The sequence below is a fragment of the Diplotaxodon limnothrissa genome, linkage group LG3 (genome assembly GCF_057381915.1).
Source record: "Diplotaxodon limnothrissa isolate DT_005_m linkage group LG3, D_limnothrissa_male_GT1.1, whole genome shotgun sequence".
Lineage (NCBI taxonomy): Eukaryota > Metazoa > Chordata > Actinopteri > Cichliformes > Cichlidae > Diplotaxodon > Diplotaxodon limnothrissa.
In genome coordinates this window covers 45981750-46007863 of record NC_140598.1, presented here as the reverse complement: position 1 = coordinate 46007863, position 26114 = coordinate 45981750, and the positions used below count along the sequence as shown (strand labels likewise).

General features: G+C 40.2%; 1 protein-coding gene across 3 annotated transcripts in view; it reads left to right on the top strand.

The window, feature by feature from the left end:
* The window catches only part of ndrg2 (NDRG family member 2), a 49035-nt gene extending 31060 nt beyond the window's left edge, over positions 1-17975 (top strand). For all 3 annotated transcript variants that reach the window (XM_085349452.1, XM_085349454.1, XM_085349453.1), the window contains exons 3-16: positions 1772-1813; positions 6352-6457; positions 6556-6676; positions 7274-7336; positions 7632-7692; positions 12566-12652; positions 12908-12964; positions 13066-13169; positions 13263-13301; positions 13394-13445; positions 13568-13615; positions 13706-13741; positions 14252-14303; positions 15009-17975. In XM_085349452.1, coding sequence (XP_085205578.1) covers positions 1772-1813; positions 6352-6457; positions 6556-6676; positions 7274-7336; positions 7632-7692; positions 12566-12652; positions 12908-12964; positions 13066-13169; positions 13263-13301; positions 13394-13445; positions 13568-13615; positions 13706-13741; positions 14252-14303; positions 15009-15172 — 1032 coding nt within the window. In that variant the 3' untranslated portion in view covers positions 15173-17975. The remainder of the gene's footprint in view (positions 1-1771; positions 1814-6351; positions 6458-6555; positions 6677-7273; positions 7337-7631; positions 7693-12565; positions 12653-12907; positions 12965-13065; positions 13170-13262; positions 13302-13393; positions 13446-13567; positions 13616-13705; positions 13742-14251; positions 14304-15008) is intronic.
* Positions 17976-26114: the final 8139 nt, after the last annotated feature.

Genomic DNA, 26114 nt, shown 5'->3' with positions numbered 1-26114 from the left:
GACCATTATGTATCACTCACTGGTATCTACTCCACCCAGGTCACAACCTCCACAGTAATTGATCGACAGTCAAGGTTTTCAATAATCAGGCCCCATCTCATCCTAACGACCTCATAGTACCGTATCACCCCATTAGAGCACTTTGCTCTCAGACTGCAGGCCTACTTGTTGTTCCTAGAGAATTTAAAAGGAGAATGGGAGGGAGAGCCTTCAGATCTCAGGTCTCTCTTCTGTGGAACCAGATCACAATTTAGATTCAGGAGACAGACACTGTTTCTACTTTTAAGATTAGGCTTAAAACTCTCCTTTTTGCTAAAGCATATAGCTGTGGCTGGATCAGGTGACCCTGAATCCTCCCTTACTTATGCTGCTGGGGACTTCCCATGATGCAATTCTTCACTCTCTGTGTGTTTATACACCTCTCTGCATGTAATCATTAGATTAAAATTTTCTCCGGCTCTCTTCCACATCATGTCTTTGTCCTGTTTTCCTCCCCTCACCCCCAAACAGTTGCGGCAGATGGATATAATTATTATAGTTTCGTATTTTCCAATTCATTTGTATTTTTATATCATTTTAACTTTGTTTTTAATTCAGTTTACTTTCAGTTAGTTTCTAGAGTGGATTTTCTAATTTCAGTTTAGTTTTAAATGTATGAAAATGTTTAGTTTTAAGATTTAAGAAAAATCAGTTTTGAAAGTAAGATCACTCACAATATCCTTTTAGACACCAGTCACAATAAACATGTCTCTCGTTTTTACTAAACTAACAGGTACTAAAACTAATGACATTTCTACCTATTTGACTTATTTTATTATCAAAGTTCAGTTATTTCGGTTTGTTTTATTTATTTCAAGTCATTTATTTCAGTTAACTATAAAGTGTTTTTTTCAAATCTAGTATTAGTATTTAGTTTCATTTTGTAAAGTATAATAACCCCGCTCCCTGAGCCTGGTTCTGCCAGACCTTTATTCCTGTTAAAAGGGAGCTTTTCCTTCCCACCGACACCAAGTGTTACAGAGAGGATTGTCCTGATCATTGGGTTTTTCTCTTTATTATTTTAGGTCTTTACCTTACAATATAGAGTGCCTTGAGTTGACTGTTGTTGTTATTTGATGCTATCTAAATAAAACTGAATTGAATTAATCGAGCCAGCAGCCTCTCTTCAGTCACCAACCCTCTAGGACTTCCTCTTTTCTCCTCAGCGATGACTTCCATCTGTGCCCACGCCCATCTCCACTTCAACTTCCCACACTGTTAATTTTCTAAGAGCTTGTGATGCTAGTAATTCATTAGTGGGGGTAAACGGATCCAAAGCTGCAAGTGAGCCACCCGTTTGAAACCCAGGCATGTCACAACCACCTGCTCCTCTGAAGGGGCTCTCTGCTGGGGTATCAGCCGCGTAATGCTATCCATCCTGCCTTTGTGGGTGTCAATTAGGAAGCAAAGCCTCTCTAGACATGAAAGAACAAAGAAATGAAAGAACAGCAGGCTGAGATGTCACTCCTTTGGACTCAATTTTCAGTAATGCACACTAAAAAGATAAATTTAAGGAGTCCTAATTAAGATTTTTTTAAGAAGCAAAGTGAGAATTTATTCTGATTTGTTCAGTTGGTGGGTAATGAGTCCTTCTTAGTTTTTAGCTTGATTTACTTTTAAATAAATCTTGTCCCCGTAGTACCCAAACAGGCAGGACATCACTTACTTCCAAATGTAAAAAGAAATCTTTGTGCACATTTTGCTAATGAGACTGTCGCTCTTTTTCTAACAGGATGCTGAACTGGCTGCTAGGATACTCCTGGACCAAGGACAGGTGAGACTGTCTGTGAAATGCATGCTAATGTGTTTGAATAAGCATTGCATTATTACTATTATTGAGTTATAAATGAAATACACAGTTATTTTATTCAACTTTATTCAAGTATATTTAGTAACTCTACAGAGGCTTCTTTTCCAGTCAGTAGTCGATAGGAAAAATATAGAAGCGGAATGAAAATCGCTGCACAGAAGAGTTGTTAGTAGGGTTTGGAAACTATTAATAATGGATTTAGCTGTATTTTACAGATTTTTGCAACAAGACAGGTTTCTGTGAGTGTTTTATTTCTTCATTGTGCCCCTTTCCCATGAATATGGTGCCCATCCTGTTGTGTCCCACTGACGTTTGAAAATCAGCCCATTTTTTTGAGCAGTTGAGAACTAACTTTGCATCGTACAGTCATGTAACAAGAACATTTTCACTGCACTCTCTGCAATTATGTAAAAAAATTAAGTGCACTCTTACTGCTTCCATAGGAATTACGAGGTGCACTTGATTAACTCATCATCAGCAAGCGTGAGCAGAAGGTTTGGGGATTTGCTGCTCTGGAGCATTCATACGTGTGTTAACACACAATGCCACTGTCTTTCTAGGAGTGGACATTGGAGCAAATTCCCCCCAGTTTCTGTATGTGCAACACTCAGAGCTACCCTAAAAAATACAAGAGCTACATCTCAGACTCTAAATGTTAGGATATTAAATGTTAAAGTTCATGACAGCACAATTAGAAAAAGACTGAACAAGCTTGGCTAGCTTGGACGGACTGCCAGGAGAAAGCCCCTTGTCTCTACAAAGAACATGCCAGCATGGTTTAAGTTTGCAAAGTTGCATCTGAACAAACCGCAAGACTTAGACAGATGACACCAAAGTGGAGAGACCACGGCTGGAGAAAACCAAACAAAGCATAACAGCACGAACAGCTCATACCAACTGACAGGTGGTGGAGGGGTGACGGTTTGGGCTTGTTTTGCAGCCACAGCAGTTGGGCACCTTGCAGTCACAGAGTTGACCGTGAACCCCTCTGTAGACCAAAGTATTCTAGAGTCACATGTGAGGCTGTCTGTCTGACACCTAAAGCTTGGCCTTAACAGGGACGCCAAACACACCAGCAAGTCTACAATCAAGTGGCCCAGTTAGAGTCCAGACTGATTGAAATGCTGTGACCTTCAGAGAGCTGTGCATAAATGAATGCCTGCAGACCTCAATAAAGTGAAGCAATGCTGTGAAGAAAATTGAGCTAAAATGTGTCCACAATGATGCGACAGACTGATAAAGTCGCACACAAAAAAAGTAATTGAGTTATTGCTGCTAAAGATGGTTCTACAAGCTGCTGAATCAGGTAGTATGCTTAGGTTGTCAGAGGATGGTAGTTGAAATGAAATTGCATTGAATTCCCATGGACAGAAAGTCATGAATAAATCTATGAGCTGCATCTTGTGAATCATCACAGATCACAGTGTCCCAAAACTCAGGGCTATTTGTTCCCTTTTCTTTTTTTATGGATTTATTTCTGCTACATTAAACCTTAGTACAGTGATGGTTGAAAATGTGAAAACACATCTGTATCCACTTTGTATATAATTTGCTAATTAAAGACCAAAGGCTGTCAAGGACTCAAGCTCCAGTCTTTATGATGCTCTTTAAAACTTAAAGGCAGGGTTGAAGAAAAACAGTCGTTTTAACATTAGCATGTTAGGGTCAAACCAACTTTCTGGACAGAAATAGAAAAAAGGCAACACAAGCTCAGGTTGGCAATGATTTTAGAAGAATACTCCAGTAATCGAGATGGGTCGATAGAAATGAAGCACAAGGCTGTGGAGTCTGCTGGTAAACCAGAGTGAGGCTGCAGAAAGACTGAAAGCTGGCATCCATGTGAATGGACTGAAAACAAGCTGTTGAGTGAAAGCACAGGAGAAATCAGATCCAAACACAGGAGAGGGGAATGAGTGGTGAGCTGCAGTAAACAGACCCTGCAGGGGGAGGAGCTGAGGAGCCACAGGTGTGGCTGATCTCACAAACTTATGAATACAAAAAGAAACACAAGAGATATTGGCTGTATCCCAATTCAGGGTCTGCAGCCTTAAAGTACGCAGCCTCAACAGTCCTCAAGGGCCGCGTACTCAAAGACCGCTAACGCCGGAAGTGCGAGGCTTGTGAAATGGGACGGTCTAGCCTCCGTCGCGCTGCCCAGGTTGCCTAGCAACCATGATACTAACAGCTGGAAACGTTTCATGCAGCTTTGTTTGACAGAAATGAAGGAGAATATATTTTGTTCATTTGTTTCTACGTGAGCTTTGTGTGATTTAAAAAGTATCTGAGGCTGAGACCACAGGACTGTAAAACATGATTTTTGGGCTTCATATCTGTACTGAACAGTCATTTCAAGATTAGCTAGTAAATAACAATTAGCTAATGTTGTTCATGAGACTAAAGTCATCTCACTGTGGTAATGTAAATATAATATGGCCAATATTATATTAATCATTATTAGCTATTACAGCAGTGAGTTTGAACTCCGTGTCAAACACTGAGCCTCAGTAAAGATTCAAGTTGCAGTTATTTATATGTCTTATCACCTTAAATCTTCACTCAAAGACAAGTATCTGTGACAGTGCATATATAGATGTATTATAAATAAGAGACAAATATTGTTCATTTAATATGTTGGCATTACTACATTTGGCTCAATGCTTATATATGTGTGGAAAAAGCAAATGTACGAGCTGTGATAACTGTTTCTGATAGAATGAAGGGTAGACTGATATATTGAATATTCCTTTATTGGGTGAGAAAATCAGACCATGTCATAACTGCTTTAAGTCATACAGAATAGATATCAGAGCTTTAAATAGGCTGTCTTCTGCTAAATGGGTCAAACTGGGCAGAAAGTATACAAACACATAACATCCTTATAGAATATGATGTAACACTATAGATCAACTTAGCTCAGAATATATAAAGCATATAAACAATTACAGCAATATGATGCAACAAACACAGCAGTGCTACTAATCCAAAATACTCAAAGCTTCATAGAACTGAAACAAACATTTATTTTTAGCTCCATTCTGCTGCTGATACATACTTTAGGTTTCTGAATGTTAAACTTGTTGCTGCCTTTCATAGTGTGTAACTTGAAGGCCCTGAGTACTTTCTCCCACACTGAAAACACTGGAATGATCAAATTATTTGAACATTACCTAATAAGACTGATTCAGGACAGACAGTTAGTTATTTTAAACTTTTCTAGCAGTCCTTCACAAACAGGGAACAGTCTGTCTATTCTCTCCATCTGTCAGCTGCTGCTGGCTCTTCCTCCTCCTCTTCCTCACACACTGTTGAGTTTGTCCTGGTGGATCATCAGGGGTGCAAAGCCTCACAGATGATGTGCAGCAGTGGGTCCCTCAGTCTGTCCTCACTCTGGACACTTGCAGTTGTCACACATGGAAATCAAATGTGTGATAAGCTGCAGGATTCAAACACAAGTGTGACTTATTAATACATGTTCATACTTTTATTACACAATCAGAGAGAAAGAAAAAGAGAGAGAGTGCAGGACAGACAGACAGGTGACAGTCTCAGGTGTATACACTGCTACAAAACAGCACACGAGAAGGAGGATTTAGTGTTTGTGTTATTACGAGTGTTACACAAGAAGAGTTCCCAGATGGTACAGTGGACACATGTGTGACTCCTGTGATTAAAGAATCTTTCTTTCAGCTTAACGAGTGAACCGTCAGCTCGTTCAAACACACATTAAAGTCCGTTTGGCTCGACACCACCGAACAGAGGCAGCAATATAACATAGCTAACATTAACAGTGCAGTGAATCCTGCTTGTGCCGTGATATTCAGGACTGCAAACCGAGCAGCATCACTGACTTTCAGCTTGTTGTGTTTGTGGATATATGACTGACTTTAATTATCCACAAAATCATCACATTCTGCCGTCTCAGTGTGGACGGGAGGCCAAAACGGAGAGAAAACAATGTTTTTGTACGAAAACGCATTAGTGTGGACGTAGCCATAGATAGAATAGGGGGATAGAAACATCCCCCTGTGACACTCTTATCTGTCAGCCTGTCTCAAGTATCGCAGTCTAGAAAAATTGGATGACCTGAAGTGGAGGAATGGATATAGAACTTGCAATTTATTAACTTGAGTGTATACAAGGACCACATTCATACAGAATTTGCAAAGAGCTAGAGAGGAATACTCAGTTTTTGGAGACAAAATAAGAGGCAAGACATGGTTTGGACATGTGCAGTGTAGCAGTGGTGGATGTCTTTGACAAAGGTTGTTGAATATGAAGAAAAAGAGAAAGAACTTGTTGAAGATGAGTTGGTGCAGGGTTGGTGAGACAGGGGAGGATGCTAGGGACAGGGCGAGAGGGAGGCAGACGATCGGCTGTGGCAAACAGCCAAAAATAAAAGAAAGTTCATGCACCGAAAAGGTTATTATTTTTGTTTTCCATGCCAGATGTTACCATCAGGTTGACGTTGTTAAGTCTGTGTTTGTTCGTGTTGCTTTCTCTAGGAGCACAGTGTTGAGACTCCGCATGGCGTCCTGCACGTGACCCTCCACGGCACGCGAACCACCCGTAGGCCCGCCATCCTCACCTTCCACGATGTGGGTCTGGACAGTGAGTAGCTCTCTCTCCAAGTCAAACAGTCTCTTGCTTGTTACCGATTGCGTTTTTTCCTCATTATCTTTGTTTACTCTGTTTTTGTTACCTGGCAGGTAAGAGCTGCTTCTCGCCTCTGTTCAAATTCGAAGAGATGCAGGAGATTGTCAAGAATTTCACCCTGATTCACATCGACGCCCCAGGACAAGAGGAGGGGGCCGCCGCCTACCCTGCAGGGTGAGACAGTCATCGTGTTTGATAAGGTGTCCTGCAGTAACCTTGCAATTTTTTTTTTAAAGTAAACTTCTGAGAAATGGAAACAATCTTCCGTACAGGCCTGAACCTAATCTCTTCTAAAAATCCTTACCATTCTCCTCTCTCACATCTCCCCCTGCACCATCTCTGTTCTCTAATGCGCTCTTGTCAGAGGTTTAAACAAAATCCCTTCTTTTCTCTCCCCGTACTTCTTATTCCTTCCCCCACGAGTACTTCTCTATCACTCCCTTTCCTTGTGAGATTATTTTAGTGGCTCAGCAGGATTTTGTTTCATGTATTGTGACAGATTCTCAGCTCTGACCCTTCGCTTCTGCCGCTGCTTCTCGAAATTGAAGCTCATTCTCTTTGTGGTCTTAAATCCTTGTGGATAGAGGTGTTAGCCGTCGTATTTACTTATGAAATTTATCTAATGGATCAGCGCTGCCCAGCTACCATGAATAGGTTGAGGAGATCTTAGATAAGAATGAGTATTTCCTGGGTAACATAACATTCTTCACATATTTGTTTTCATATTAAGCCGCTTAATTGCATTAAGCTCATTTGTGTGTGCTGTTGTAGTTACCAGTATCCCTCCATGGAGACCATATCAGAGATGATCCCAGCTGTCCTGCAGTTTTTCAAGTGAGTTAACCGTATTTATTGTGATGTGACCGCAAGCAATTTTTTTGGATTTGTGTAACAGAGCTAAGTGGCCTTGAGACACACAGCGCTACCTGCTGTGGTGACCTTGTTGAAACTGTTTTGCCTCATATCTTTGCAACTATTTCCATTTTCTTGTCAAAATATAAAGAAAAGGGTGGTTCAAGAATTTTGCACAATGCTGTAGATATATAAATAACCAGAGTGTTCAGCAACAAATAACACTGTGTGCACATGTGTATGCTGTAGGTGTTAATAACCTTTATCGTTCTGTCAGCTTCCGTACTGTAATCGGAGTGGGTGTGGGAGCAGGAGCATACATCCTGGCCAGGTTCGCGGTAAGCATCTTTTTCTTTTGTAGAGCTGTCCTGATGAGTCATTTCAGATCCTGCTTTAGCACTCGACAGAGGTCTTATTTTGCATTAACACAGGATGGTGTCAGTTCTTGTTTACAGTTTTGCGTGGGGCTGACTGTAAGAGAGAAGAGTTCAGCAGGAACACTTTGTAAAATAAATGTTAAACTCTGATGCTTGTGGATATTTATGTGCAAACCTCTTAAAATAAGAAAAAGCTGAATGCTCATTAGCTTTGGTTTAAATGTGAAAATCAACATCATCTCCAGACAAAATGCGTCCACAAAATTAGTTTTCTTCTGGGTCACTTCCTGATGTCGAATAAAGAGTTCCCAAATAATTGAAATGGTTTTTAATTGATGTTAAAACTTCAACTTCAAAGGGCTTTTTATTAACGAACATTAAGTGCAGGGAAGATGCCAGGGGAAAACAATAGAGGCAGCCGTTAACACTTATCCCAGCAGGCATACACTCACACTTGACTTGTTTGAAGACTGACGTGTAGTCAAACGCAATAATCCCGCGTCGGTGGAAGCTCCATCGCTCATCTAAATAGCTCCCCCGACGAGCCCAGATGAGGAGCAGGTGTGCGGCCAGGACTTCGGGTGTGGCCAGCCCTCAAGTTAGACCACGCCCCCAGGGCTGAAGGTGCCTGTAACTTGGCCACAGCAGAAAGGCAAAACACACACATACCTGCCTACATACAGATGTGCATAGGGGCAGTGCAGACAACACACCAAATAATAATAATAATAATAATAATAATAATAACAATAACAGTCACAGTCCCCACTGCCCACGGACCCCGAGTCCCCAGAGCCGGGTCCGTGACAGAAGAGGTCACTCGACTTTCTTATAGAGAGTTCTACGGTGGCCCTGAGAGGCCAACCAGACTGCAACTTAAGAAAACACCAGCAATAAGAAAAATGCTGCAAAAGCACACAAAACACAATGGAAATAGGAAAAACAGATTTCCAAAAGCACAATGGAAGTGTTTCTGGGGAGACAATAACCCGACGGACCAGTTGCAGGAACCCAAAACATGGTAGATGTGTTTTATCATGATTCATATAATACTGATGACGGATTTTTAGGCTAATAGTTAGGCTAACACACTTACCTCTAGAGCTGGGCGATAGAACGATAACGATATGTATCGCGATATAACTTTTACTCGATAGAGAAATTAAGCTATCGCGATAGACCTCGCCGCTCTTGTCCTCTTAAAAAAAAAAAAAAAAAAAAAGGTCAGCCAATCCAAATTAAGCAGCGCAGAGCCGAACCAATCACAGCCGCAGCGTCACGTCGCGTGACTTGTTACGTACAGCACAAGTGCCAAGCCGCACGTGTGTTTGTTTGGGAAGCAGCCAGCGGGTAATGGAGGAAATGAGTGTGCCGACTAGAAAAATCAACCGAGCGTGACCGAAGAGAAAACAGATGATGGTTCCAATGCCGGAGAGATTGTCGAACGGAAGAGCCAAAGAAGGTCCGTAGTGTGAAGGTATTTCGGCTATTTCAAGTCTGACAAAAACAGAGTAGCGTGCACTGTAAATTGTGCCGAAAGCAAGTCTGGAAATACAATAAACTGGTGCATGCGTCACACTGTGCGCCACGTTATTGTTTCGGTGAAATGAATTTCTACAATACTGTTACTGTTAATTCTACTCTCTGCAGTGTTTAAATGCTTACATATACACACAGTTACTGTCCCTCCACACATACGACTCAGTTCTGCTTCTATGCCCCAGCTTTGTTTACTTTTTCCCACCGAGGCTTCTAGACTTCTGATTGGCCAACATTTCTGCACGGTTAGGAATCTAGCGCCACCTGCTGCTTTGGCATGTTCATAGCAGCGTTTTCCTTCATTTCTGCCTTTATGTGTGGACGGGATTATTTTTTAAAACGAAAACGGAAAATCTCCGTTTTCAAAAATACCCGTGTACGTGTGGACGTAGCCTCAGTCTCTGACTGGAAGCGCTAATTCGTCATTCGGCTTTTGTCAGACTAAAGTAACTGTTAAAACTGTTTGAAAAGCTAAGCTATACAACAAGGAGAGATTGAGAATTTCCTTTTAGTTCTCAGTTTATTTGATATTGACAAAAGTTAGTCAGTTTTGTCTGTTCTTCTGTAAAACAAACTAAGATTTATTTTTAGAATTAATATTTTGTTTCTAAGTGGAATTGACAATTTAGTAGTCTGTTTCGTTTGTTCTATTTTGAAACTTAAACGCTTTAGCGGCTGCCTTTTGTGTAGTTTGCAATATTTGCCTTTATTTATCTGAAAAAGTCTCATGTTCCTTAAGTACATCTACCCTGTTGAACTTATTATGGGAAATAAATATTTAAATAAAAACAAGCTGCTGATTATTTCACATTTTACTTGTGAGCAACGGCACATTTAAATCTTACAAATATAGTTATTTGGCTTATATCGTGATAGATATCGTTATCGCCTGAAATGAAAAAAACATATCGTGATATGAAAAAATCTCATATCGCCCAGCTCTACTTACCTCTCATCTTTTCTTTCCTCACAAAACCGATAGATACTCCACTTCTTTTAAGTGTCTCCAGCACAATTCTTAGCATATTTTGGTTCCTGCAACTGGTCCGTCAGGTTATTGTCTGCCCAGAAACACTTCCCTTGTGCTTTTGGAAATCTGTTTTATTTCTGTTTTAGTTTTTCCTATTTCCGTTGTGTTTTTGCAGCATTCTTCTTATTGCTGGTGTTTTCTTAAGTTGCAGTCCGTTTGGCTTCTCAGGGCCACTGTAGAGTTCTGTGCCGTTCTCCAGAAAACAGCAGATCTGGCAGAGCTGCCACCGGTGAGGAGCTTCTTACTGAGCATGTGTGACAGATATAAAAGAGTCTGGACATCATGCTGCCTGAAACTGCCTGGTTTATTATACCCTGTTGTTCTTGCCCTAGCTAATGTAGTGATCGAAAACTGCTTCCAGTTTCGACGTTTCCTCCTGTACCAACCCTGATGTGGAGGTTTTGTGTGAATTGTAACACCTATCGCTCAGGAGAACACTATTTGTGTCTTCAGCGGTGGTATAACCAGTACAGAGCTGTGGCCACGTCACTGTTTGCTTGCAGCTCGACCGATGTGACTAGTTAAACTGGCTCATGACAGGTCTGGCAGTGGGTCAGTGATGATCTGAGGAAGCAAATCCTTTGAGGGTCACACAGGCCTCCACCTGTTAACTAACAGCACTCCTGTTGGGTACCAGGGTGAAATCTTTAGACCTTAACCTTATCTTTGTGCAGTGGATCCTGGTGTAAGACATTGTCTGGCCTCGTAGTCACTGTACGTAGGCAGTTCCTAGAAAACAACAGCAATCATGTCACTGACTAGCCCGTGATCTGAATCCGACTGAGAACTTCTGGGAGTATCAGATTCAGTCAAATAAAGCCACTTACGGTCCAGGAGATCACTGAATCCCTGAACTTGGACGAGATCCCAGAGGACACCATCCTGCTTCTCATCAGGATCATGCACACACATTAGAGAGTGCATACATCCACATGGGAAGCACACATTCATATTACCGAACCACATTATGCCTCTGATTTTAATTTTTAACTGACTTTTGGTGGGATTTTTGAATCCAGCCTTCAAAGAGTTGATGGCTTTGGTTTCTGCAAATTAAATAATGTCAGCAAAGATCTTCATCCTGAATATTTCACTCATTAAGATCCGATATGCGGTAGAGCTGGGCGATATATCGAGTTTTTAAAAAATATCGATATATTTTTATACGAGATATAAGATGTGACAATATCCTTTATATCGATATAGTCTATGTTACGTTATAATTATACCTGTGGAGCCGCAAGTTTGCCTCTCTTTCGTCCACTTTTGTCTCTACGCAACGTTACTCCGCCTCGCCTCTCCTTCACTGAACACAACTCCCCCTCCTCCCCCATCGCTTCACCTGCAGGAAGCAACAAGATGGACACGGCAAATCTCCGTTAACGAGTTACTGCGCATCGCCCCATGTGCGTCAACGTGTTAGCTAGCTAACCACGCTAACGGGCTAACCACGCTAACGCCATGCAGCCCAGAGGTGCTGCACGGACTAAAATCCTTTCATTTTCTCAAAAGTTGACAGCGCGCCTTATGTATGAATTCTGGTTGTGCTTGATGACTGCGAACCGATTTTATGTGGAACACGGCGCTCAGCAATCTGTCAAAAAATGTTTTAGTACGACTTTGGTAAGCTACGGAGCTGCACCGCTTGATGGATTGTCGGAGCATTACGGCTGAGCCTCGCGGAGTGATACGTACAGTGCTTCAACGTAATATTACCCTACTGTGTATAAGGTCCATAAATGGCAGCTGTTAAGAGACGTGGTTGCGAAGCGGATTTCAAACTCCAGGCTGTCAGTCACGCAGTACAAGTTGGGAACAGAGCAGCTGTGAAATCTGTCTTTGTTATTGTGCTCAGCGTCTTTTAGTTTACATTTTGACTGCACAATTGTGAGCTTTTTGTTATGCACAAAAACAACATTGTTTTCTTTTATTTATGGAGCATTATTATTTAATAAATGCTCATAATTTATTTTTGAGTAAATTTCATGTACATCTGCTCTATGTTAATAAAAGTGCCTGTGTGACATCTGGGACACAGCTTTGACTAAGAACTCTCTTTTTGTTCTTACTTTATGGCTTTAAAAAAATATCAAGATATATATCTCATATCGCCATCCAGCTAAAAAATATCGAGATATGAATTTTGTGTCATATCGCCCAGCCCTAATGTGCGGTTTGTTTTCCCTTCACCACGTGAGCCGTAAATATAGATGTATGTGAGATAGTGTCACACTGTCAGTGAACACTTCTGCTTTCTCTCCTCAGCTCACAAACCCAGATGCAGTGGAAGGTCTGGTTCTGATCAACATCGACACTAACGCCCGAGGATGGATAGACTGGGCTGCTCAAAAGGTTTCTTTCTCTCTCTCTTCCTTCCTTCCACGTCAGGGCTGCAGTGGCCGTGTACACAGAAACATCATTTAATCTTGTTAGTCCTAATGGGAGTTACTCATCAATGTAAAAATAGCTCTGGAAATGAAATTACGTGACTTCACGCACGGTCTGTGTGTTCTGTGCTATTGATCATGTAATTGTTTATCGTATATTTCATCGCGCTTGATTAAAATAAATAAACTGCCTGAATGATCCCCCCTCTTTCCTCTCCAGCTCAGCTCCGTGACGTCCTCCCTCACAGAGCAGATTCTGTGCCACCTTTTCAGTCAGGTACATTATTAGATCCATAAGTGTTTAAATGACAGATTTTTTTTTTGTGAGTTAAATAAAAAATTGAGAAAAAAGGATCAAATGTTAAACCGTTTTTCTAGGAGGAGCTGTCGTCAAGCACAGATCTAGTGCAGTCTTACAGAGAGCGCATCTCCAAAGCTCCCAACCTGTCCAACATGGAGCTCCTGTGGAAATCTTACAACAGGTAAACATAACATGCTGTCGTGCATCATGACTTAAATACAAATAATCGACCTTACATCAAACTACCACTGACACCATTTCTTTCTCCTTGCAGTCGTAGAGACCTGATCTTTGACCGCAACAGCGCTTTCAAGTAAATACCCACTCTCTGATTTTTTTTTACTAAACATTAATCTCTCAAATCTTCAAACTTCTAATCAGCACCTGTTTCTGTTTGACCCTCAGATGTCCTGTGATGCTGGTGGTGGGCGATCATGCTCCCTATGAGGATGCTGCTGTAAGTTTCTTTTATTATTTGACACTTACCTGAACGGCTGTTTGCACCGATTGTACGTTTCTGTGCAAAAAAAGGATCTGATGGGTTGTAACAAAGACTGTGTTTCTTTCTGTAACCACCAGGTGGAGTGCAACAGCAAAATGGACCCGACAACAACCTCGTTCTTAAAGGTGGTTTTCATACGTGTGTCCTCAGTGTCTGCATCGTCTGTCTGTCTTTGTTTTTTTTCACCTTTACTTACATCTTCTGTTCTTCTGCAGATGGCTGATGCTGGTGGTCTGCCTCAGCTGACTCAGGTAAAAACACCTTAAGATCTCTATAATAACACACATGTGACATAGGTGTGGATGTTAAATCCACCCTGGGCAATACTTCAGTGTGAAAAGAACATCTTGATACTTTTCCATTGTGTCACACTCACAGGTGCCTAATTAAAAAACTTAGAACAAGCCAAATTTTGGCTTCTGTTCCCACTTAGCTGTCATGAAAGGAAGATTTAACTACAGAGATCAAGATCCATTTAAAACAAAGCAGTAAATATATTGATGTCTTGTTGGTTTGTGGGGATTGACTCGTGTTAGGAGTCTGCTACAGGTAGCCACAAGGCGAATTGTAGTTTTTCACACATACGCGGTAGCTTCATTGTCTTTTAGCCCCAGAGGTTGGCAAATGTTTTTAGGTGTCAAAACTAAAACGGATACCCTGGGCTTCCACATGGGGTCCTCAGTGAGCACCATTATTCAGTGCAGCAAACGAGTTAAACATGTTTTTGGCCTGATATGTAATGTTCTGTGTTTTTTTTGCAGCCTGCTAAACTTACTGAGGCTTTCAAGTATTTCATCCAGGGCATGGGCTACAGTAAGTTCACTTTATCAAGCAGTTATCTTCCTTATTTCTACAGAGACATGGCTTTAGTATTGTTTCCTATTTGCTTCATACTTTTATTTCGATACTCTGTTTAGTTACATACCCTCATCGTGAGCATGAATGTTGTGGTCATTTGGGCTTTTAATGATTTCTTTGAACTGTTCTTTTTTCCACGGTGTAATGATTGTACAGCATACATCTGACTTTAAAAGCTTTGACTTCTGGAGTGGACTTTGGGAAGGCCATTCCAGAAGCTTAATGTTAGCCAGTTTTATACATTCCAAAACCAGGTTTGATGTGTGTTCGGGATCCTGTTGGAACACCAAACCGTGTTTCAACTGTCCAGCTATTGATCTAAGAGGAAGTTGAAGAATTTGGAGGTAGTCTAGTGAGATGTTAATAGGTCTTGGCCTCATCTGACCCTGTGCAGATTAGAGAAAATTCAAAATAAATTGAAAATTGCCCCCCTAATCCTTGTTTTTTTAATGCTATTAAAGATGTATGCTGTATAGTCTTTCCATGCTGGAAAAATAACAATTCAAGTAAATGATTAAAGGCCACAAATTGTCAATCATGTCCATTATGAGTGTGGATGACCACAACTATGTGTTGTCAGCAACATTTCCTTACCTTTTGATACCTGACTGTTTCCATGACTTGTACTCTTACTGACCGTTTCTCTGTGTTTCTCCACAGTGGCTTCATCTTGCATGACTCGCCTGTCCCGCTCTCGTACCACCTCCCTCTCCTCCTCCTACTCCATGGATGGCTCCCGCTCTCGCTCCCGCACCCTGTCCCAGGGCTCGCAGGGCGGCCAGATGCCGCCCAGCCCCTCCCAAACGATGGAGGTGTCTTGCTGAAGAAAAACAAAACGATAGAAAGAAAGAGCGAGAGTGGGATGAGAGGAGGGTGGAAGCAAAAGGAAGGGAAAGATGAAGCATGACAATAATGCAGAGACAAGATGAATGGGTTACTTATTTGTCACTAAACAACTCCTTTCATTCCCCACAAAGAGCATAGGAATATGGATGGTTAGAGAGAGGGAGGGAAGGAGGAAGAGGAATAGAGTGACTTGAGTGGAAAATAGAAACCCTTCTCTTTACAACCTCAGCCCAAAGCAAAGTACAACCGGCTGTTCTGCCATAAACATGAGTCTTTAAAAGGCATGAAGAGATTATTAAAGCAAAGGAGGGGGTGACGAACAGCAACTAGTCCTCTCTCCCTCTATTGTCAGCCAATAGAGCCCTTTAATTTAGATTTACAGTGCAGCGTACAAAACCAATAGTAATAATCCTGAAAACGGTATTGTGGATGTTGATGCTGATGATTCTGATGTTCTTGATGATGATGATGATATTGAAGCTAATGATGATAGAAAAAAAACAGTAACTTTTCTCTTTATTACATAATGACTTAAAAACGACATAGACAAAAAAAAACGTACTATAGCAGAGATACTTATAACAATGTGTGTCTACTACTTTTAAAGCTAGTTTTTATTGTGTTCTTTTTTTTTTTAAATCATTTCTTTTATGGGATTTTTTTTCTTCTTATATGTAACCTGTCTCAGCAAGGGGCTGAAGATACTGATTGGCTGACCCCATCATATGGAGACAGCCAATGAGATCCATTGTAGTGACTACTTCCTCCTTGATGTTGCCAGATTTTTTATGTCTTCCATTTGGCCCTCGTCTATAAGTGACTGTAATCTTTCCCCCCCTCCATTGGATTTTGATGTGATGGACAAGAAGCTTTTATTTTATTTTATTTTTTCTTCTGGACTGTTTGGAAGTTGCATGCCTGCTATCAACTCATGTTAATATTGAATGGATAATTTTGTTTTGTTTTTTTTCTTTTATATTCTGCTAAGTTGTGTGAATCTGTGTTCGTGTGTGTGCTGTTTCGAGTTATGGCCTGGAGGTAAACATAGGTGAGACTGAGGGTGTTTTGCGCGCTTTAATTATCACCCTATTGATAGTAGTCGCCGCACATTCAGAAGTGCTTCCAATACTGCTGGCAGTCTTGCACTGCGTGTCTTAATATCCACACTTGTGTTCTACCACTCACCAGGGAGCATCCCATCATCGGTAGCATGCTCGTATGGATATTGCATTTCAGTGCTCGGTGTGGCCAGAAAGGGATCACTGTGTTCATCATCTATCTGGGTTGTAATCTCTTAGCCTTGCCCATGCACGGATACCTCCAAACAAACCCAGCTAGCATACTTGACTTCATGTGTGCTGCGGTGGTGGGGGGGTGCGGGTAAAACCAATGCGTACTCCTCTCCACCCACTTTATTCACCAACGGGGACAACAGAGTCATGTTTGCATATGTTTATACTGATATGTGTGAGTGTGAGAGGGAGTGTGTGGGGAGAGAGAGAGAGCAAATGTCAGTGCTCGTGTCTTGTAAGCACAGTTAACCAATGAAGATGGAGAAAGGCCCAGGTTACCTACAAAAGTTTTAAGACCAATAAAACCCCTTGTGACTTATCAGTGACAATGAACCAGCCCCTTCACTGCCACCATGCTCAGATAATATATAAGAATAGAAAACAAGAGTTTCTTCAGCCACTCTCTGAACTCTGAGCCAACCGGTTGGAGCCAATAAGCTTAAGCGTCCTGCCAAAACTAAAAGCCCCTCAAGAATCGAGGTGTTTATTGACCAAATTCTGCCATCAGAAGTGCTCTGAGCTAAACGTGCACCTTTAAGCATCAGTTATCATAAATAAATTCATCCAGATTCTCACTGAATTGCTAATACTTAATAATTGCAAATAAAGTCAAAGCTTACCACTGCCCTGTGCCAAGTAGCCATTACACGGACTGTGCTTTTAAAGGACCATGTTTGAGCCCAGTCCATTGCATGCGTTTATATTCTAATGCATGAAAGCACGACCACTGAGTTGGAAGATGCCTGTTTCATTTAAATGCTATTTAATTCTCCTTTTTCCAAACCTGACTCATGAAGCGGACATGGTTGTGATGCGATGGAAGGCCTTAGATGTGAGCTTGGAATTATAATTGATGGTCGGAATGATGACGGCAACCTGTTTTTGAGTCACTCCCCTCCGATCCATAATAGGCTGCTTATGCAGTGCATAAACGGCCTATTGTACCATCAACATCTTTTGCAGAAGATGTGGAAAACACAAATACTGATGATATCATGCCGCATGCTTGTGCATGATAGATTGTGGCATTAAAGCATGTGGGTTGCAGACCATTGTGCTGGAGTGTACAATGTAATTGCTGGGCTCATTTCAGGATTAAAGCCTAGAAATTTTAAAAAGGCCAAATAAGGAAATCAGAGTGGTTGAACAGGGCTATGTGATTGTAAATGCTTGTCCATTTTGTCTTTTTTCTTGTCTCTTAGTTTTTACAGTTCAATTACATTTTTCTTTCCCCTTTGATTTGTTTTAATGATCTTTCTTTGTTTTATGTATATGAAGTGTTAGTTTACTGTCCCGATGTACTCACAAGTTAGTTAAGCGTGTGATAGTTCTGGAGTAACTTTTTTAGCATTAGCGCTTATAAGGGAGAATAATATAATTAACAATTAAAAAAAAAAATTAAAGAGAATCAAACTTGTGTGGCTAATTGCTCTGTGTAACACAATGAACATCCTAAAAAAAAGCAAAGAAAATAAAATTAATAGAAGCTTAAGAGAACTGTCTTGTCTCCTGACTTCTTTTTTCTGTGTTGTGTTCAGCATTGTACAATGTATAGGCTAGCTTGTACCCATTGGTGACACCGATGAGCTCAGTGCTGCTGAGCAGCAGTCCAGTGAGGGCACAAGAAATAAAAAAAAAACAACTTTTTTTAAAGATGTTTCGTATTTGTTCTGTGCTAACCAAAGATTTTTTTATGTTTTTATTTTTGTATTATTCTGGAACGTTAGGGATGCAACGATACCAATTTTTTCAAACCGATACGATACCGATACTTGGATCTGAGTACTTGCCGATACAGAGTACAATACTTCTACCACACACACACACACACACACACACAAATGCAATGAATTGGAAGACAGGTTTTATTTTATTCTCTGCTGATAATCAATAATATCTTAATAAAAATGACCACAAAAAAATTTCAAGTGAAAAATAAGCACTTCTGTTAAATTATTGCAGAGTCTCCACATTGTAATTTAACAAAACATCACTGAACTATTGGCACTGTCTCGAGCTTTCGGAATAATAAATAAACACTTCTGTTTGGAATAAAATAAATACAAATTAGGTTTGAGAATAAAAGAAACTTTTAAATTGTTGCAGAGTGTCCATATTGTAAACAAACAAACAAAATAACGAAAGTATTTGGCATTGACGAACGAACTCCCCATCTGCCCGTGGATCATCAGTCCACTGTGCCGTTAAACCAAGGACTGACATCGCACACACTGCTTGTCTTTACCTCTTTAGAAAGTTTTGGCACCATTATCTCCCTGATGTGTGGGCGGCTGGGAATTTCATATCGCAGCTCGAGTATGCTGAGAAGAATCCTATGTTTTCCACAACTGGCACTGGCTGGTCATCCAGAGCAATAAAATGAGTCAGAGCCTCTGTTATTTTAACATCCCGTGGATTTTCTCTTGACATTTTTCATCCCTTTTTCAAAACCTGAGTTAAAGTTGGCTGTTCCAGTCCACACTGCTGACATTTTGTTTAGCCTAGCTACAGCAGCCTCCAGTTTCTCTTTTTTTTATCTGGAGCTGCCAGACTGACTCGTCTAACCCTGTGCCTGTTTAGCACGGGATGTCCCCCTAGTGGCCAATCTAAAAAACTACAACAAAAATGACAAGCCACCCTCTCATTAATGAAATAAGTTAGTATCATGGTATCGGTTAACTTTTACGAGTATGAGTACACACACATTTTACAGTATCGGCCCCGGGATGCACCGATACCAATACTGGTATCGGTGCATCCCTATGGAACGTCAATAGTTGTTCACCTGGAACTGGTGGGTTCACATGGTAAGCAGAGTAGTGCCATCAAAGGACCAACTTGCTAGCATATAGTAGTAGTCTATAGTACATTTTAATTAAGCTAGCTGTCTTTTCACTTTTCTTATTGTTACTGCCTACTAACAATTGGAAAGATAATTGAATATTAGGTTTTGTTCCACACAATTTTCTCTACAAACACATTGAAATTTTCACATAAATGGATAAATAGGCTGGTACATGCTAAAATTTATTTTGAGCTCAAAGCTTTAGCATAATAGAATAGTAGCATTTAAACATGTACATTTTAATAGATCTCATTTCTGAGGTTTATTTTCCCTTTATGAAAAGTTTTGAAGTAGATTGTACATTCTTTTACTTTTGAGTCCAAAAACTACACATTAGAATTTTTAACCAGTATCAGCTCTTTTACTTACCTGCAAATAAAAATCTATGATACTGCTTTACTGAGTCCAGTGCAGGTAAGCTTCACTACTACATTTCACCAGACAGTGGCAGCAATGAAGTGTCTCGTGCTTCTGGATGTAGCGCTGCAATTAAAATGTGATTAACAGATAAAACTACTAAGCTCTAAACAGCCACAGATAAAAGAAGAAATATAAAATCTTTGCTGTTGAACAATTTCATAGTGTTGTTTCTAAACGGATGTGAATACAGTGGAATTTTAAGTATATCAGATAAGTAGTCATTGACTATCATGTGGGCTGATATTTGTTTTGTTACACTAAATCAAAGTATCTCTAAGTAATAAATAAAAAGAGTGCATGTCTTTACAGTGCCTCAAAAATGTGTCCAAAAATTACTTCTGCAATCCTGCAATTTACATTTCCATTGTTTCCTACATTTAGAAGCGTTTTACACCTGTTCTTACAAAAAAGCATAAAGATGTTGAAAGTACCCAAACACCTGCATAGATGAGAGGGGAAGGTAAAGAATTTCACATTTTGTAGCTGATAATTCTAATTAATACTAGCTTTTTTCTCATCTGTCAATAACACTAATTTCTAAACTAATACACTCTGAAATCTTTAAATGATAAATGGCCTGTATTTGTATAGCGCTTTACTTAGTCCCTAAGGGCCCCAAAGCGCTTTACACGTTCAGTCATTCACACACCGGTGATGGCAAGCTACATTGTAGCCACAGCCATCCTGGGGGTGCACTGACAGAGGCGAGGCTGCCGGACACTGGCGCCACCGGGCCCTCTGACCACCAGTAGGCAAACATGGGGTTAGTATCTTGCCCAAGGATATTTGGCATGTAGACTGGAGGAGCCTGGGATCGAACCACCAACCTTCCGGTGAGTAGGTGACCCGCTCTACCACCTGAGCCATAGCCACCCCCAAATAGATATAAAATATATATATTTTTTAAAATGATCATAACATTGCTTGATTATAATGTCCAGTGTCTGCAAGCTTCAGTATGACTCAAATCAAATCACTTTTATTGTCACATCACATGTGCAGGTACATTGGTACAGCACATGTGAGTGAAATTCTTGTGTGCGAGCTTCACAAGCAACAGAGTTGTGCAAAATACAATAATGTAAACAAGCAAAATACAAGAATGGCTACATCTGAAACTAATAAATATATGTACAATATATAATAGTATATGCATTTCTGGATGTGTATACTAAATATTTTTCTACGTGTGTGTGTGTGTGTGTGTGTGTGTACACATATTTTACAAATTAAATAGAGTAAACAATAAGTAGAATATTTAAAATAAATAAAATAAAATATACAGAGTGAGACATGTGCATGACGTTACACCAGAAAGTAGCAGCAATGAAATGATTATCAATGTCATGATTATCCCTGTTCATCCTTTATGCTTTTGCCTCTAATGCTGAAATGATCTCCTGAACAGGGAGATCATTACTCTGGCTCTAAACAGGAGGACACAAAAGAAAAAGTGTAAGTATACACTACCAGGACAAGAGAATTGTGATGCAAAATTTTATAGTAATATTTCTAGAAAGTTGTGAATACAGTGTACTGTTAGATAATTTGAAGTATAGTAAATAGTCACTGAGCACCACACTCTGCGTGGTTATATAAGTGTTTTGTTGAACAAATTCAGATTGTAATAGTAAGTAAGTAATAGAGAAAAAGTGCATTATTTTATAGTGCTTCAAACTTGTGCATAAATTACTACTTGTAAGATAAAAACACATTTAAAAGTGTTATACATTCAAAAAACAAAAGACACATACATTTGAATGCCTTGGTGCCTTGGATGAAGCTAAATGCATGAAAATAAGAAATGCAACTCCACAAACTGTCTCACTTACTGCTGAACTTTATTTACATATTTCTATGGTGATAATTGAATTCATCAGGTAGGATCTCAACACTTAAAGGAACTAAATGTGTTAATGTCACTATGATCTCTTTAAACTTGGTCAAAACATATGTCTCAGCAGTCATCAAATGCTGGTAACTGGATGCCAAATAACTCAATTTAACAACAGCATAAAGTATTAAGTAACATAACCTTATGGTCCATAAAGCAAAAAACCCCAAATCTTAGAACGTTATAAACCATATGACATCTTTTCTTTAGTAATAAAAAAAAGGTTAAATTAAGATAAACATTTCATCCATCCATCCAGTTTCTTTCTATTTCCTTGAGTTCAAGTCATGGGAGTAAGCCGCCTAAGCAAAGAAGCAAAGACCTCCCTGTTTCCAGCCACCTTTTTCAGCTTCCTTGAGATATAAGGGGAGTGTTTGGGTAGCAGTCAAGGACAAAGGTCCTAGAGGACTAATAACTAGCTATCAAAGATAAATGTTTCAATTATACAAATTTACAGTCATTATATTTTAAACATATCCATCCTCCATACTGATTCAGATACCAATACATCAGTAATTTTATACAACACGTTACAGGCTCAGTCTCAAATAGTACAAACAAAGCAATGCATGCCATATATTACATATGATATTCATAGTCATAAAAACTGCTAAATAGAATTCATGACATTAGTGTTTTAATCAGTACTTTAAAAATATAAATAAATGCAAGTAAAAGAAAATCTTAGGTAACTTTTTGCTCGTGTAAACTGAAAACAAATAATGGAAGGGACACCTGCTTTTACTAGTTAAGAGATTTAAATTTGTATTTTTCTTAGTCTTGAAAGGATGTGGCTTTCAGTTTCTTTAAAATAGCTCTTGTTTGCTCATATTCATATTGTTTTGCTCATGCGTTGGAATACCTGTCTTCTAATCAGAACTTTTCTTTGTTTTTAGTGTCCTTCCTATTTTTGAGAAAAAGCCTCCCAGCGAGAAAATTGTGTCTAAAGTATAGATACAATTCAGGCCCAAAGATTCAAGACACCTAAGTTCATTTAGAATATCAAAGGAGGGGTCACTGATGAGTTGTTGCCGCGCCAGAGGGTTTCTAGAGTGGGTTACACGGAGTGTTTCCAGTGAAAGGTTAAATGAGGGCAGGAGATACCCCAGTGGAACCATAAAGTAGATTAGACTCTCTTCCACTTTTACATTCCCACCCATGTCTCTGCTCCTCTCCACCTTCTTTATGGCGTCTGTAATGTTTTCTTTAAAAAAACTTAACACACTGTATCTGGCTATGAAGTGTTTGTGAATTCTGCTGGGTGAATCACTGCTGTGGTTCTCAGTGTGCTGTTTGGAGACTCTATAAGTGACCTGAATTTGGTCACAGTAAAGCTGAACAGACTTGAGCGCATTTTTCAAATCATCCAAAGCTTGACTGATGCAGTCTCGACTCTGAGCCCTGTTTTGCTGCTTCAGAGTTGTAAAAGCTCGGTTGTAATATGCAATAGCCCCCCAGCAGGGGTCTTGCTCTGTGGCTTTAGTGTACATGTCGATGCTCTCTGCAAAGTTCCCCTTTTCGCGTAAGTCATTACCAAAGCCAATGTAGTGGTAAAGATTAGAAGAGGGTGATTCTCTTTGCCTGAGTTTTAGCCTGGCTGCGTCCAGGTCTCGCTTTAGTCTGCCTTTCAATTCCTCAGTAGAGTCTTTGGCATTGAAGCTTGTGAGTAGCCACATACCCCAAAACTCATTCAGAGCAGACAAATCTGAAGCTGCTGGCTTGTTGTTGCTGCTTTTGTACAAATCATCAAGTTCATCCAGATACTGATTGAAGAGCTCCTCCTTCTTCTTTATGTTTGGGATGTCAGACTCCAAGTAGCTTGATAGTTTGTGAGCCACTGAGCTCTCTCGGCCATCTTTAGCCAAGTTTATTTCTGGCTCTGACTTTAGAGTCAAAATTAGTTCCAGTATTGAAGACATGTCTTCAAATCGTTTATTATTGGGGCTTTTTTGATACATCTTAATCTGTTTCACAAAAAGATGTTGGTTAAGTTTAGTTAAATTCAGTAAATCATCCATTAAAGAGAGAAGGTTCCATGGTAAAAGCAGCATTTGAACTGGATCTGACAGATGACTAGAAGAGATGATGAGCTGAGCAGATCCTGGAGCTCCTTGTCTGGCACTGCGACCAAAAGCCTGCGCCTCCACACGAGCGTTCTCAGGGAGGAAGGTCTGCACAACAAACAAACCTCCAGCTCTCTTTACTTCTTTAGTAATCTGAAGGTCAGTCCCACGACCTGCGAGGTTTGTTGCAATTATAACTTCTCCTGCTTTAAGCTCCTTGGAAAAGATTGAACTATTGTCCATGTTGTTGTTTATATAAAGACTTTTCTCTTTGACTTTATCACCTAGAGCTTGGTGGATAATGTTTGCGCGATTGATGGTCTCACAGATGACCAGCGCAGCTCTTGGATCCCTGTATGATGTGCGCGTTGTTTGTGCAATGACAGCATGACAGATTTTTTCAACCCATTCTTCTTCACTGCTCACGACCACGCCTTCAACCTCAAACAGCTTCCTGCGTTTGAATGAAGGGATCTGACAGGTTTTGATACCATCATAGATTTTCTGCAGAGTCTTAGTTTCCACTTGTTTGCCAAGAGTCCCAGACATCCCATAGATCTGATTGCCATACTTCTGAAGCAAGCCAACATTGGACATGTAGTTTGTTATGGCTGTCATGTCACTCAGCTTTGACTCGTGCTTCATTTCAAGAAACTGTTGTAGTCCATCACTCCATTTCATGCAGTTTTCAACAACACCTGTGCAGCTGTAGTCTACAGGCACTATCCCATGTTTCTCTATGACATATTCATGATCCTTTGTCATGGTTTGTGCATAGAATGCATTTTTAATCCAAACATTTAATTTCGATTTGACCAGATCTGAAAAGAATCCTGGGACATAGCAGATGATTTCAGCTAGGCTCAGTTCACATGGAGTAAAGCGCAGTACACTTCTTACTTCTTCTTCTGCAGCTCTCAGTGCAGTGCTTTCATCAGAGTACATGTACTGACAGAGGCCGCCACTGGATAAAAGCAGTGACACTCTTTGTGCTTCCCCATCTTCACCTTCTGCCTCTTTGTTAAGTTCCTCTATTGTGCCACTGCTGTTTATGCAGTACAGAGCAAAGTGGCAGGATGGGAATCTCTGTTCTACTCTGTTAAAGAACTCAGCCAGCTCCTTAACAGTAACACTACTGTTGACACTTAGTAGAGTTAAGGAGCCTTGACTCTTTCTTAAGTTCTCGACTGAGCCGTTCGTCAGTATGCCTGTGTCTTCAGCTATCTGAAAAGTAATAAAACCATCATCTTCACCCTTTATGCTTTCAAGCGCAACCTGACAACACAGGTGTTTTGGCCCTACAACTGTTTTTGTATCAATCTTACCGTACTGGTTAACAGTGTTCCATATGAAAGCCAGGAGTGGGTTGAGATGCTGCAAAGCAGGCATGTCGCTGCTTAAATAGACCATATGATGCCCCTTGTCCAACATCAGTGAATCCACTTCATCCACTATTGCACACTGAAATGTTCTCTGCCCAAGTATGTCCTCCCTGTGAAAGTGGTGTCTAAGCCAGTCACCAGCAAACTGTTCAGCAGTGCCATAAACAACTTTACACTCATAGCACTTTTTTAATTCTTCATTTAATTTGTTTGTGTTGCAGTCTACGCTGATCTTCAGAAGTTTATAAAATCTTTGCCATTCCCCAAAATCTCTTTCTGCAAGAACTGATGAACTTGACATGATGTCTACTTTTTCACCTCTCAGAGCTCTGAAAGCAGCAAACATGGCCACTATACAGGACTTGCCCTCCCCAGTCCCAACCTGAATTAACCGCCCTGTTTTTGAAAGAGCCATGAGACACCAGCTCACCATCTGTGTCAGTCGTGGCTTATATTTAAACGTTTTTTCCACTGCCCAACAGAGCTTCTGCAAGGTGTTTTTCAATTCCCCCCTCTCAGAATCATCATTGCGATCCTTATTATCAAATGTTGATACAATGTCTTTGACGTCTTCTAGAAGTCCATCAACCTGGTTCAAATTTTCTTGGCGGATTTCATCAAGTATTTCATCCAGGGTCTTCTCTTTGTCTTCAGCCAAAAACTTCTTTAAGGTTTCATCTGTTATACTTTCATCCTGGACAAGATCCAGAAGTCTCTTTTTACCATTATGTCCGTCTTTCTTTTCAAGTTCCTTTGACTTTTCACCATTATATTTCCAACGTGGAGAAATATAATGAATCTCTATGCAATGCAACATTTTTATCATCCATGACACTAGATTTGTTAATTTGTCATTGGTTGATTTTTCATATCGTTTCAGAAGAGCTTTGAACAAGTCACTGACTTCCTTTGGGCCCCACTTAATGTTTGTAACCAGACTGTCCAGCTTCTTGAGGAGAAGCTCCTCATCATTATCCATTTTCAGAAAAGAAGTAGAAAAATCTGGTCAGAAAAGAACTTAAAA